Raw genomic sequence first — 15,119 nt, 5'->3', positions numbered from 1 at the left:
TAAAAGTTAGTTGGACGATGGTGTCTCCGACACCTGGAAGTATCTTTTCTTTTCTTTTTTTTTTTTTTTTTTTTCTTTTTGTTTCATTTCTCTCCCATTCCTTTGTTGCATTACATAAATCTAACTACTGTATAGCCTGCGATTAAGCCGTGTATCGGTACAGAATGTCGTTTAAGCGCGTCTCGAAGGCGAGTCGCGCGAAAGGACGTTGCACTGAACATTTGCCGTGTGATCGGCCCGTTCACGGGAATCTAAACGATTCGCGTTTGACTGGACGAGCCGACGATTCTGCGAAGCCGCCGATATCCTTCGAATCATCGCCAACGTACGCCCAGACTTCGTTTTTCATCGCGAAACCCTCGGTCAGTCGGCTGACCAACTCGCTTTCGTTAGGCTCTCGGGCGATTCGAAAGTTTCACACAAGTATCGTAGAAAGATCCGGAGAGTTACGCGGTATAAAAGTAGACGAAAATAACTATGCGATTTATACTAATTTTTCTGCACCACTACGCGCTGTAGAACATACACGATCACCGTCGTCCCCCAATTTCCTTCCAAGACTCCGCGATATAGAAATTGTAAAACTGATCAGGGAAAACGGCAAACCCGAAGTGTCGTCGTGGCAATCGTTTTAGATTCGTCGAACGTGCGTTGAAGATGACTCGAATCGATGAAAACGGGCATTCGCAACGCTGAAACAACGAGCAAAGCCTCGACTGCGGACGGGACGCGTTCGGAAGGTTGATTCTCTCACAAGCTTCCGCGACTATATCGATGAAAAAGATTCGTTTCGATTCTTCATCGAGCAACCGAGGAATCCTTTCGTATAATGAGAATCGCGACGATGCGCGATAATCTCACTTCGTAAAACGCTTAGCCCTAACAAATTGATAACACGTTAGTCCGGCCAAAGATGGAGGCCAAAATTTTCTGATTTTGTACGTTTCATCGTTCGGCCGTACAAAATCTCGCCCGGAGAAGTTCAACATTGGAACTCGGTGAAAATATATCGACACGTGTCGTCCCGTAAGGTGTGCACTCGACTGCCATGTTGGAATAACAATCGCCACGTTCATCATGTTCGTCTGGAAGCACTGATTTTCTGTTTCTACGAAGTCAGTCTCTTTCGATTTCCATGATATATCTCTCTCTTCGCAATACCGACGTTTCTCGGTCTCGCTCCATCCACGAAAAAGCAGCGTGCGCTCGTCGCGAACAGCATGCACGCGCGAAGTTAAAACTCTACTACGTTACACTTTCGTCTCCACCGACGTATCGCCATTTTCTCGACCGATTAAAAACTATCGACGCGAGATCACGTTACTGGTCCCATGTATCGCAAACGTTAACAGACAAATCGCCGAACTAACGAACACGTCGTCGTGACGACTAACCAATCGATAATAATTAACAACTAACAACAATTCCATTTATTCGCGCGGCTTACAGCCGCGAACGACGAAAAAAGGGACAATAACAAAGGCAACGGTAACGCGCGTTTTCGAACAGACGCGGAAAGGAAAGAAAAATGAGAAGAACAATCGCGATCCTTCGAGCGGCCATGCTGTCGACAAGTTGATCGTTCTCATTCCTTGGAGCCCCCACAACGTCGTCCATTGGCACCGTTTTTTTCCTTCCCTCGTGCTTTTTCTGTCTTTCTACTAAGCTCGTTTTACAGTGTTCCTCGGCACGATGCGAGCATAACGCGACGATAACCGGCTCTATTTCTGCCTACGATGGTAGATGCTCTTGTGATTGTTCAGACTGTTGAGCGTCCTGAACACCTTGTGGCAGAGAGCGCAGACCGCGCTATTCAGGGGCTGAAAGTGTTGCTGCTCTTTGTGCCGTTTGAGGGTGAGCTTCGTGGAAAGGGTTTTACCGCAAACGTCGCAGGTATAGCATACACCCGGTGGCAGCAGTGGATTGCCGTGTAACGGGTGCGATAATCTCATCGCGAGAATCGCCGACGGTGGGCCTGCTGGACCGTCACCGACCGATTTATTATTATTATTATTTTTTTCCATTTTTCGCAAACGAACGAAAGGGAAATGCCGATTGTTTTTTTTTTTCGTCGTTGTTGTTGTTAATCGTTATAGTTATATAGAGAATTAGCATTCAAGTGAATAGGCGATCGAAGGTTAGACAGAGATGGAAATGAAAAAAATTAAAAAAAAGCAGCGTGATACGAGAAAGAGTTAAATAGAATTTTTTTTTTTTTTTTAAGCAAAGAATGAGAGAAATGGCAAAGAAACAGTGAAAGAGCGAATAAAGTAATAAGTAATAATGTAGAGTTACGGAAGAATTAAGAGAGAAACAGAGAAATATATATATATATTTATAGAGAGAGAGAGAGAGAGAGAGACCAAGCACCATTGTCCGTTATAAATATCGACACCCAATTAAAAAGAAAAGATATTTTCCGTTACGAACCAATATTTGTGGCGTAGGAGGAGGCACACGGAGAGCCACGTGTGTGGATGGACCCCCAGCGCAAATCCGTGTTCGTGAAGGTAGCGGGTAGGTACACACAGAACAATGACGAACCAGAGCCGAACGTATAGCCGAGCGAGCGGGACCGGGAACAAACAAGAACAAAGATACGACTGCCATTAATATCACTGGACAAGATTAGTGTACGCTGATGGTATTCTTTAATGCGCAGGGCCGGGGGTTGATGAGGGTGGTAATGTGTGATCGGTAAGGCTAAATGCGGAATTCGTTGGCGTTCGTACGAGGTATGTAAGGTTGAAAATTAGGTAACATCAGAGGAAAACGAGTAGGAAAGTGAAAAGATCGAAGATCAAATGTATATTCGGGCTATTTGGATGGTATTTGCGTAGGATGGTAAATGCAATTTGATGGTAAAAAGGTGACAGATTGGAGGATACACGATAAGGAAATACAGATGCATCGAGGGGCCGCCGATTTGCACGTGGTGGCAGCTATTTCGTGGGTTGTTCAACCTCCGGCCACGAGAACATTTAATTTAATTGCGGCCGCTCGAAATTCTTTTTCTCCTTTTCCGTATGATCGTACCGATCGTAGAGAGAAAGGTAGCTCGTGGCTCTGGTTTGTCATTGACCATAGGTAACGCGACGACCGAAGGATCGTCGCCACCGGAAGTCGGGATTCTCTACGAATCTCGAGGCACGGTTATCGATGCGCGTGCACGTTCCTGCGCGGCCCTGAGCCGTGACTGAGTCGAGGTCTCCGCTGCATTCTCCGAAGCGTTTTCTTTCTCGCTCATAACATTCCTTTCCTGTACGTTCAATGGCCATATACGCGAAACAATCGAAGGTGAAAACCTCGACAATATTTGCGACGACGCGACGACGCGACGACGATACTCATTGTCAGCTCTATACTCTTTTGTCGTGTCGTATCGTGTCGCGTCCCGTCGTACCGCGTCGTGGAATGCAACGGAGAGGCATCTCGCATCTTTCTAGGTGGAGAAAGCGAAAGGAAGAAACACGACGGCGATTTGTTGTCACCAAGCCGAAGGACACGAGAAAAAGCTCCTCGTGTTCGTTCTAGGGCAAAGAAAGATGGAAGTAACGGCGAATACAGGCGGAGCAGAGCTGGCGCGCGTCCTCGGGACTGGCACATAACGGCGTATTCACGACGGTCTGACCCTCGGTGCTGTGGAGCGTGAACGCGTACCCATTGACTCGGGGACGGCCACGAGGCACCTCGGGCGGCGAATATACGTGTCACGGGGTCTGGGGCTTACGTAGTACGGTGGGGTATGCGTGTATATGGGTCGGCCGGAAGCGCACGCAGGGCAACGAGGTGTAACGCGGCCAAACAAAACACAGAAAAGAAAATATAAAACGCAGCCGAGGTTGCATAATAAAGCCGCGAAGGTTAACGAGACGCACGACGTTACCCGCGTGCACCTTTCTCCGATACGTGAAAAATAACAGGGGGCCGCTCTCTCTCAGCGTACAAAAAAGAAACATTTTATTCATATAAATAATCATGGATAAATTCGAAGAATAATATCAATATAATAATAATTATCATTCATTATCGTAATGCAATAGTAATAAAGATAACAGATCGTCGACGATAAGTTCATTCGAAAATCTGATTAATCATAGTTACGAAACGAGAAAACAAGGATACGATAAGCGTATACGTGTGTGAGTACTATTGGACGTACGCTATCCCCGAAAACCCGATAAGAGAACAATAATAATTAAAAAAAAAAAAAAAAAGAAGAAACAAGGAGAAGTAACAATATTAGAGACTAAAAAGAGAAGAGAACAGAGTATGTATCGTATATGTGCGTGTGTGTACGTATTTATAAACTTCTATATATTCGTGTAATTACGTTCGTATCGATAAATTCAGATATAAAAGACTTTCTTATTTACATGAATACGTACGCACGCGCCCTCTACGGCGTCTATTTTCGTTTCAACAGAATTTATATGTACATTCTACGTAATAGGCGACGCAGTCTTCGTCAAGAATATTCTACGATCGAAGTCGATGTTTTTTTGCGCCAGCTTCGATTCCTTTCGAAGGGTGAATAAAAAACGCGAGAGCTATCACAATTTTCATCTCGATATCGCAGTCGCAAAATAACAAAAAGGTAACCATTAGATAGAATTCTCGCGATAACAATAATCGTCGAAAAATCCCCAAAAAAGGAAAAAAAGAGACAAACGAAGTATATTAAAAATACAAACGCGTACCTTTCTAACAGAAAAACGAGAAAAAAAAAAAAAGAAACCCATCCGAGCGATCGATGAAACACGTCTCGAACGTAGAATAAATTAAGATTAATACTAAATTGTAACCGCGAACGATGCCACCGTTGCGTTGAACCAATCGAAATCGACCGAGCGAAATGCAACCGCTAATTTAGCAATCGACATTGATTGTCTCGACGGAATTGTTCTCCGTGGTGAATAACGCGCGTGATGTCGATACACATCGTTCTTGTTGTTTCCGGTACCGTTACAATTTCCCAAAAATTTCGGCGCACGTGTGCAACATGGGCGGGGGGAAGGAACGAAAAAAGCGTTTCGGTAATTTTCATTGCACCACATCCCGTAAGAACGGTATATTAAGTAACTTTCCTTTGGCTGCACCTTAAGGTACCTCTACACGTATTTCGATCGTCACATTCGTCGCTCTCTTGTTAAAGAAGACAGGTAAGAATCGCGTGCGAGCGGAGCAAAAGGAGCAAGGTCGTTCGTTGCTGTTCTCAGCCAGTTCCTTCTTCTCGTTCACGAGTCTGGACGGGAAAAGGGATGAGAGAGAAAGAGAGAGACAGAGAAAGATAGAGAAAGAGAGAGAGAGAGAGAGAGAGAGAATGAGAGAGTGAGAGAGAGAGTGAGAAAGACGGAAATAGGATGAAAGGAGACGGGCGACCGCGCGTCTAATACCTCGTCAACGTTCTATACGTAGGATAAGCGAAGAACATTACGATCATTAACTTACGTTACATATTATTAACTTATATATAATATATTTTCACGTTTTTGTACTGCGACTTTCCTCGTAACATCGTGCCAGGCGATACTCGCGCGACTACCCCCGATAACCACCCCTCGTAAACTAAGTAATACAAAAAAAGACTGAAAGGGGACGCTTTTCATCTTTCCTTCTTCTTCTTGCGAAACGGAATAGTTAAATAAAGAAGATCGAAACAACGAGAGAATTCACTCACGAATATGGAAATCCTGACGTTCCGAATCGTTTCTGCTCGACCCGAGCACCTACCTACTTATATACACTCAACGTAACATTTATATGTATATGTATATATATATATATCTCTTTGTAACCTTAGTAGAAAAATTAAACTTCTCGCGCGATTCAAGTGCTTCGAGGTCTAGCTTCATTTTATGTATCTTTTTTACGCTTTTTGTTCATTTTTTTTCTTTTCTTTTTAGTCTATTTAATTTAAAATATTCGTCCGCTCGAACGAAAATACGAGAAACTATAATAATAACAGTATCGCCTACTATCACAAGATCTTTCCCGCGACCCGAATACAAAGACGACATTTCCCTCGACATACAGCTCCCACTTCGTGGAGGAGACAAATGCGAGATCAATGATCCACGGTAGCGCTAGAGAACGTATGCAAAAATCGACAGCCTATCGTAAGTAAATATCATATCTCGTAATGAAAGGAACGGGACGCGTCTAGCAATCCTACGACGATATTGCCATGAAACCGATAACGTAAATTGGACCAGTGTGTAGAGGAGATTCTTTAACGACTCGTTTACGACGTGTGTGTACGTTAAACGTTAGCCGACGAATGTTTTAAACTCTCGTTCTGACGATGTACTATGATCGTCGCACACGTGAAACACTGGCACCGTTCTCGATCCCTAAATTCTCGATATATGTCGAAGAACGAATATCGAGAGACAGAGAGATCCAGAGGACCAAGAAATCCATCGAAGGTTTCATGGACCTCCGGCTCTCGTTTATCCCAGTCGTGACTGTTGTTGCTGTTGATCCTGGTGTTGTTGTTGCGGTTGTTGTTGCTGAGAGGTAACTCTGTCCGAGTGTTCTCTCTGCTCTCTCTCCCGTTCGCGCATCTGTTCCATCTCCTTGCGTTGCTGCTCGTTCTTGCTGTGTTGCCGATGATAGATGCTCTTGTGGTTCCGGAGGCTGTTCAGGCTCGAGTAAACCCGCTTGCAGATGTTACAGATCGGTTCCTTGCTGGGCCTGGTGTGCACGTTCTGTATGTGCCGCCTCAACCGCGTTAGGGAGGTCAGGATTTTGTTGCAAGGCTCGCATCGAAACTCATCGGACGCGCCGCTGCCGGCCAACTGACCTGGCGGCAGAACCAGACACAGGGGTTACTTTTGGTTTTGTGCTCGAACGTCAGGTCGGACGTAGGTCGGACACGTTAACACGGAACGAGGAAACCCGTTCCCCTCCGCTCTAGAGTCCTCTCTCTAGTCACACACATCGCGTGTCCCGCGATCCTCGTCAATTGTTCTCTTTCACTCTTACACCACCATCTACCACCTTTTTTCCGAGCCGAGAGAGAGAGAGAGAATTCGTGCGCCCTTCTCGATTAGTCGCGCACATTGCACCGTCACCCGACCAAGCCGTGCTCAAACTGTCTTTTTTTTTTTTATTTTTTTATGTTTGTCAATATTTTTGCGTTACTTTGGAACCACGTAATTATGCTTGCAGGTGCTACCCAGCATCTTCATCGTACGCCCATTCTACTTTTCATCGTTTCGTTATTACATTTTTATTGGACTTTTTACTTTTGTTACACACATACATAGTGGTACGGCGTGCGTGCTTTCCGGGGAAAGTACCTTCTGCTAGCGCGTCGTCTTACCATTGTCACCGTTTTCTACTTCGTCCATTCGTTCTTTTCGACGCGTGTCTTCCGGCGCAAATTCCTCGAAGCAGCCGCTTTCGTCGCGTCTTCAAAAACTCTAGGAAATAACTAGAAGAACGTTTTCAAAGATCCCTTCCGATGCGGTTACTACGTCGTCACGTGCAACTGGAAACAAATATTGGAACGAGATCGCTCGTTTGAAAATTTCGTGTTAACTGTGAACCGCGTCGTTACACGATGACAATGGCCACGACTAGATTGCAGAAGGCTCTTTGCCGTATCGGAAGGCAGCGTGTGCCGTACCGTTTTTCATCATTCATCGTTGTGCTCTTTTATTTTGTTTTTTTTTTTCTTACTTTTTTTTTAGCGCATTACGATAGTAGAGTGCAAGCAATTCCAAGATTCCAGTGAACGATCGTGAGCGATGACGTTAGTGTTTTCAGAGCACCAGAGATGTATCCATGTCGATGCGTATTATTTACAGCAAGACAGAGCAGAGTAGATCTTGTAGGTATACGTGTGTGGATATATATATACAAGAGTGTGATATTTGGTCTAACGGAATGATGCGATGAAGCGAACGTTTGGTTATAATATTGATCTCTGTTTCAGCGTAACGTATGATTCGCGAACGAGCAGAAGTCCTATCAGAGGGGTCGAGCTTCTTAACGACTCAGCGTTACATGCCACGGGTTGGTAATTATCAGTGAAACAACAATATTTCATTCCATCGAATTCTCCTTTATTTTCTCAATTCATTTCTAACGACATTCACGCTATTACTATGGGGCGACAGTTACGTTTCGCGCGGTTTACCTTAGCGTAACTACGATTCCGCGAGCGATCGATTCGTGTTGGCGGTGTATAACGTGGCAAGCGACGACGACGACGTTGATCGTGTCAGCGAGACATACTATAGAAAATGAACGGTAGCGATCGTGAGTCCGTGCATGAGAAAGGCGCAGAGACGAGGCGAGGGGTGGCGGACGGAACGATACGAGAAACGATACGAGAAAACGAGTCTCTCAACCGTATCGGTACCGAAAAATTGTTTTTCAAGGCTCGTAGATAGATGGGTTATAGTCCAATCGACCGATAAATAGATTCGTCCTTGGTTCGAGCGTTTCGCGAGATACCAGCCTCGCGTTTCGTGCGAAAAACCACTCTGCCGGCAAAAATTCGAACCGACGACGTGTTCGCGACTCTATTCTGGCTCGATCGAGAGAAATTGCACAGCCACGCGATACGCCCATCGATAAATATACCAGCAGCTAATCGATGGGAAAACGCTACAAGGTCGACTTTATCGTCGGCACGGCGATGAACTACCCTTTTGGCTGGATCTCTGGGGTAGATGAGGAAGAGCACAGTCGTACCACAGGAGAGTGGTATCGATTTTACCGTGGAAAGACACTCGCTCGAGCCATGAACTTGGCACGAAACTAGTCCAGATGGCGGAACTTATTATTCGAAGGGTGCGCGCGTAACGCGACACGATCGACTCTGGCAAGGAGGAACAGGACGTTCCGCGTGAATTCTTTGAGGTAACACGTATGCATAGGTTTCGATTCGCGACTCTCTTTGGCGTGCATCGAGGTAACTCGTTTTACGATCAGAAGACTAGGATTAATATTATCTCGGTAACGCAAACGTTTCAAACGAAACGAAATAACGCGACTACTCGATCAACGTGGTACTTATAAAATTATGTAAACGATGGTCGAACGTCTCTTTGCTTTCTCATGCAACGAGAAACGACGATTAATCGCGTTCCAGAAGGTCGTACGGTTCTGCCGTATTCTCTTCTCTTGATTCCGCGTTTCTTCGTGCGTAGATCTCTCGGGGCAAGACGGAACCTCGACGCAAATTCGGTCACTAAACCATGGATGTCGGTCAATACGTGACCTCGCATTGTTCCTCGTGTTCCTTTCGCTCTTTTCTCGCGTGGTACTGGCTCTTGTGACTGACCAGACTGTTTCTCGACTTGTAGCTTCTACCGCATTGGTCGCAGGAGAGCGACTGCGGTACGTAAAAATGCGTGTCCGCCAAGTGCCTCTGAAGAGACCACGCACGAGAGAAAGTCTTCTGGCAGAAGCTACAGTAAGTGCCGGTGATCGAGCGGCTCGAGTATTTAAGTTCCTGCTCGACCTGAGTTCTGGAGGCGTCGCGAAGTTTCGACGCCGGTTGCATGTTACCATTCTGCGTTAGCCAACGAAGATCGGCAAACGGGACAGTTTCGTTCAACGTCGTCCTTGGTTGCTGGTGTTGCCTGTTGTTGTTGTTATTGTTACCATTCTGCTGACGCGTCTGCTGACCATTAGCATTGTTGGCCGAGCCTCGATCCGATTGCAGATCGATCTGCTCGTTGAGCAGACAGGACTCGAGCTCGTCTATCTTGGGCGACAGAGGTTCCGACTTGAGCACGATCTGCATCTGATCGTTAATGTCGTCTAAGAGATCGATAATGGGCAGTTCCTGGTGCTGTTGGTGCCCCTGCATCATCTCGCACTGACTAGTTGCCGTACTTTGGCTCGATTGGCCGGTTTGCCGTTGACCGTCTCCGTTGGTAGCGGACTGCCAACCCCCGTCCTCCTCGGCGACCTCCCGGTCTGCAACCAAAGAGGAGGGGGCTGAGTCCATCGAGATGTCAAGCGAGATGTTCACGCCGATCGATTACCAGCGGATTCACGAGCGCGACGATCATCGTCGGTTTGCATGGCAAGAAAACCGCGACCGAGAGATCACAAAACGGATGGCAAGAGAGGGATGACGCGCGCGCGACAGGCCAAAGAAAAGAAGAAATCAAGAGAAACGCGGCTCGTTTCCCGACTAAACGGATGCGGACGCTGTTAATCGTTCGCCGGCTAAAAGGAGGCAAGAATCGTAGCGGAGTATCGCGAGCAACACGAAGACGAAGAACTGTGTAAAGAGAGCGAGAAAGAGCGATCGGGGAAGAAGGGCGAAAGGAGGGTTGAAAGGTGGACTAACGGAGCTGAGGAAGGTAGGGCGAGTGTACATTCATCGTCTCATAAAAGCCAGTATAACGTCCGCGAGGATGAGATGTCGATACAACGAGAGAGCAGCAGTAGTAATAGGAGTAAGAGTAAGAGTAAGAGCAGGAGCAGGAACATAACGGCGATGCTTCTTCTTTGCGGGATTTTACCCAGCCGGTTACCTTAGCAACGGAACCCCCCACGTACGACGCTCCTTCCCCCGTTTTTCCGTGGTGCCGGGAAGGGGATATATACCTAGGATGCGTATTATTCTTAATAACCCCCGTATGCCGTTGCGCTGTATTATGACTGATGTTGACTCTAAGCGCGGAGAGCCACGGCGATCGATAGCTCGCTACCACCGCGACTATGAGAAACAGGGAGAGAGAGAGAGAGGAAGAAAGAGAGAATATACTACGACTAAGGGAGGGCCAAGGGGTTGTAAAGAGGAGAGAGAGAAAGGTGAAGGAGGATAGGGCCGAGGGATCGGCGGGGAGAGAAAAATCTAAGTAGCTTCCGGATTGGTTACGCGAGTCTTACGAACTTTTGAAAGAGTTACGTGGACAGTGGTGGGGACGAAGACGGGGGTTGCGAAGCGAGGAGGCCGCCAGGAAGAACTACCCTCTCCTCGACCGCGGCCCTTTTTTCATCCGATGCGGTTGCGCGTTTCACGAAATCAGTGCGATCAAACGATAAGTCTTTTCGGATATCGGATCCTATTTAGTCACGGAGAAACGAACTTCCTCTACGTGAACGAAAAGGACGAAGAAACGCACCATCTCGCGACAGTTAACGGGACGTTGTCGGAAAATTTCACGTCTCCGAAGAATTTAGGAAATTCATCGAACAGACAGAAGAGATATTCCTTTACGTCGCGGTCTAGTTTCTATGTAAAGAGAGCGCGGTCGCGTCTTTCTACAAGGCGACGAATTGCACGGAACGTTGATCGAACTCGGTACCGATAAGAGGAGAGCGGCGGAGAGGAGGCGGCACGAACGCACCAAGCCAATTTCTTCGCGAGAGATACGTTCTCGCACACTGCTGGGCACTAGCGGCGAGGCACGAAACTAAAGTGTCTCAATGAATTAAGCACCGCGACCAAGTAGCCTTCACCTTGTCTTCGAACCGTGGTGTTACGCCTCTGCCACGGATCGCGAGAGTCGTCACGATACGTAAACGAGTTTCGCCGAATTTTCAATTCCCCCCGCGAACAAATACTCGGGTGAAAATTCGTCCTGCGAGTCTGTCGTCGACCGTGTAACCGGTTCTTCGCCTTCCTCTCCCCTATTACGTAACTCGCGCGAATTTGCAAAAAGTCAATGTCGAATTTATCGAGGGAAAGGTCAGAGATGCATCCGAGAGATGCGATGAGTTCGATCCGACGATCGGTCGAGAAACGGAGAAATTTGTCGGAAGAAGCGTATCGTTTTGGAAAGTGTTGCAGAAAAAAAAAAGATCCGAGCCATGACAGCAAATGATATAGAGCGAAAGTGTAAACGCCCCCTCTCTCCCTCTCTCTTTCTTTCTCTCTGTCTCTCTTTCTGGCTCTCCTTCCCCTGTCTGGCCCGTTCCTAGCCCCCCTGTCATCCCATACTCTCTCGTTCTCTGTCGTACACTCGTCTTCGTCACACCCGCGCTCACTGTTGCGCAGTTTTCGAGGTCACCTCAAGTTCATCATCGATAATAGCACAAGGCGAAAACAAGCAGCTAGACCTGGGCGTCCCCGATAAGTACATACTACAGATAAAAAATTCCATCGGATTTGGTTCAGAACGAACTTTCGTTTGGCCTTGGGAGGCGCCGCGTACGCGGCCGAAAGTAAATTGCCAACGCGGATCGTTGGCTACCGAAACGAACGACAAGAGGCAGAGAGGAAAGGAGACGGCCTGAAGGAAGAGAGAGAACGAGCGAGATGAGTAAGTATCGAGTAAATAGACGTATGCAAGGCGGACTCGCGGACGTCACGTAAGCAAGAGACAGACTTTCGCACACCATCGGAATCGACAACGTCGACAGATGGCAGCATGAATTCCGTGTTTCGCAAACAGGCCATTAACAAACGTTACGTAACCCGAAATTTCTTTCCTTGGCTACTATGTAGTTTGCCGATTCGATCGAATATGAAACGCCCTGCCTTGTTCCCCTTCCCGTTCTTCGGGCCACGTCGATCGCTTCCTACGAGGTGACGAAGCAAGGATTCTATTCGAAAAACGCGAACAACAAAAATCCTACGTGTAAAATCCTTCGAGCTGTGGAACAGTCGATGCGCGTTCCGACGAACCGTCGTTTTCATTATCGAAACATCGGAATACCAAAATATATATACGTGCAAACTAAAGAAACTGTTTGCTCTACATTCTACTTTTTATAACATTTTTATAACGCTCCATCGATTAAATCCAAGCCTGTTAAATTTCGTATCACGCGATAGTACTTTCGTACGACCGCGAACATTCGCATACGACGGAGATGAAATCTGTTGAAAGGAACACTCGAGTACTTCGATATTTTTTGCGGCCATCGTATGCCTGATTTTGTTCCAATTCGCCGAAACGGCGGTTCGTCGGGACACGCGTTCGTTGCAACTGCAGCCTAAGTCGTACGTCGAGCATTTCGCGGGACCGAGCGGAGCGTGAACCATCGCTTTCGTGCGAAGAATTCGGTCGGCCATTAAAAAAGGCCGAAGGAAAAACGAGGCGAGGAAGAATACGTGGCGGAGCGCGGTATGTCCGGCACTGAGAACGTCCCGTGAAATAAATATTTGCTCGATGCGCTGCAACGCGCCCTCTGATACAAAGAGACAGAGAAAGAGGATAAAGTGCTCGACTCCAGAGCTCGGCACCCGCTATTTTTATGCGGCCGGGTTTTACAACAGGTTACCGCGGATGCAGGCGTTCGCGGAAAAGAGCAGAAAACGAGAGAAAATAAAGGAAGAAAAAAAAGGGGGGATGAGGAAGGCGGGGGTGAGAGAAAAGGGAGGGAGGTGGAGAAAAGGGAATCGTGACGGTGGCGGGACCGTGGCGGCAGTCCCGCTACCAACACCGCTACGTATCGGCTTTTTAAACAATTTTAGTGGCGAGCGGGAAACGGGCTAAGAATATCTAGGCCCGGGGAAAGAATTTCTCCTCTCTTTGCGATAATGACATCGAAACCGGCCGAGAAACGCGGGCATAGACGCGCGCGGAGAGAAAGGAGCAGAATGAATAGATTTAAAATTAGACCGCGATAAACGCATCTTTCTCCGAGTGTCGGTCGCTCTATGCAAAACTTCTCTCTCGGGCATACGCTTTAAATAAATGACAACGAAATATATTGTACGCGCGCGTATAAAATGTTATATACAAGAGATGCTCGCGAATCGTACAACGACCTGCCTTTGGAAAAAAAAAATAAACGCATCGATCAGGTCGCACAATTATTTTAATTTCAAATGTTACGGCGCGAAATTCATCGTTTCGGACAGCAAAAAAAAAAAAAAAAAAAAAAAAGAAAAAGAAGAAAGAGGAGAGACAGACACAGTGTGAAAGGTTAACGCGATCGATCGCATAATTTTCATTGTTTCGCACGGTTTCCTCTCTCGTCGATCTATAAAACCGTGCATTCATAACGACATTATCGATGTAGCAGAAATGACCGTATACCAGAAAGTTCGAGAGCAAAATTCGTTTGGGAATTTTTTTCCGACGGCCTCGACGAATCTGCCTAGAAACACGCGGACCGCCATATGCTCGCAGCCGGCTCTGCGCGGAATAAAAAGATCTTAACCGTGTGAGTACAGAAGAGAGGCGAAGGAACAAAGAAACTCGCGCTCTCGTCTAAGGCTGATCGCTCGACAAGTGGTCGTACGTTGTACTTTCTATCTGGCACGATTGTTTTTTACGTAACCAGCCATTACGAATTAAAGATGATTAAGGAACGGGCGCTGTGCGCGACATTTACAAGACTAAAATTTCACTTTATCTATGTGTCGAAATGATAACGCGTTTTCTAAATTGATCTACGAAACTTCTAGACCTTGATCTTTTCCCCCGATTAACTTACACGATGTTGTTTCATATGTCGAAACTATTCCTATTATCGCTGGAACTATCAATATTATCAAAAATCTATTATCGTAAAACAGCATCGATCGTCGAAACGAACAAGCGGAATAAAATACTCAATATAATCTAACGTAGAAACAAACAGCTATAAAATCGAGTCAGGTGTGCCGTGTGTTCTTCCGTTTTAATTTTAACGCAAACTCGCACCGTTCGGTTGCCGGTCGTTTAACAAACGAAACGGAGTAGGTGGAAAGTTTCGCGGGACCGACGACCCTGCAACTATCTCTCGGCTGTTGGACGGCTGAAACCTTGCCAAAATCACGTCGCTGCAGTTCGTTCGGTCGAGCAAGAAAAAAAATTGTCCGTCGCGAGCGAGCATACGCGCGATAGATAGGAACCGACAAGCCTTAGCCGAGATAAAAACTGCGAAAAAACAAACAAGCATTCGTCTCGTACGCTGCAAGTGACCGATTAGGGAGGCGTGCTTGGCTAGAAATTTTTCAACGGAGAAATTTTCGCGGCCAAGAACGTTGCGCGCTATCATTTTTAACGGCACGTCCAAACAACTCGTCTATTCTTGCGTCGAAACGACGTAACGTTCTCTGCTTATTCGCTGCGCTTTGTTGTCTCGCGAGTGCAGCAAACCGAAATGTACAGAATTGAAAAGAGTAAAAAAAAAAAAAAAAAAAAGAAAAAAAATATAGAAAAGAAGAGGGAGATGACTTTCTGAAAAGAACGGACTGACGATCACGT

At 46.6% G+C, this 15,119-nt stretch overlaps 1 protein-coding gene across 17 annotated transcripts in view; it reads right to left on the bottom strand.

Annotated features, from left to right (window-relative positions):
* LOC100651260 (broad-complex core protein isoforms 1/2/3/4/5) overlaps positions 1-15,119 on the bottom strand; it is a 55,749-nt gene that overhangs the window by 17,423 nt on the left and 23,207 nt on the right. For 11 of the 17 annotated variants that reach the window (XM_048411413.1, XM_003400278.4, XM_048411411.1 and 8 more), the window contains one exon: positions 8,051-9,939. The exons of 4 other annotated variants lie outside the window; for them this stretch is intronic. In XM_048411413.1, the coding sequence (XP_048267370.1) occupies positions 9,224-9,939 (716 nt within the window). In that variant the 3' untranslated portion in view covers positions 8,051-9,223. Of the gene's footprint in view, positions 1-4,001; positions 6,806-8,050; positions 9,940-15,119 lie in introns of those variants that run through there. 2 more of the 17 variants (XM_048411419.1, XM_048411421.1) reach the window with 1 other exon arrangement.

Source organism: Bombus terrestris, chromosome 13 (assembly GCF_910591885.1).
Source record: "Bombus terrestris chromosome 13, iyBomTerr1.2, whole genome shotgun sequence".
Taxonomy (NCBI): Eukaryota; Metazoa; Arthropoda; class Insecta; order Hymenoptera; family Apidae; genus Bombus; species Bombus terrestris.
The sequence above is the reverse complement of the archived record's forward strand: the minus strand, read 5'-3'. Positions and strand labels throughout refer to the sequence as shown.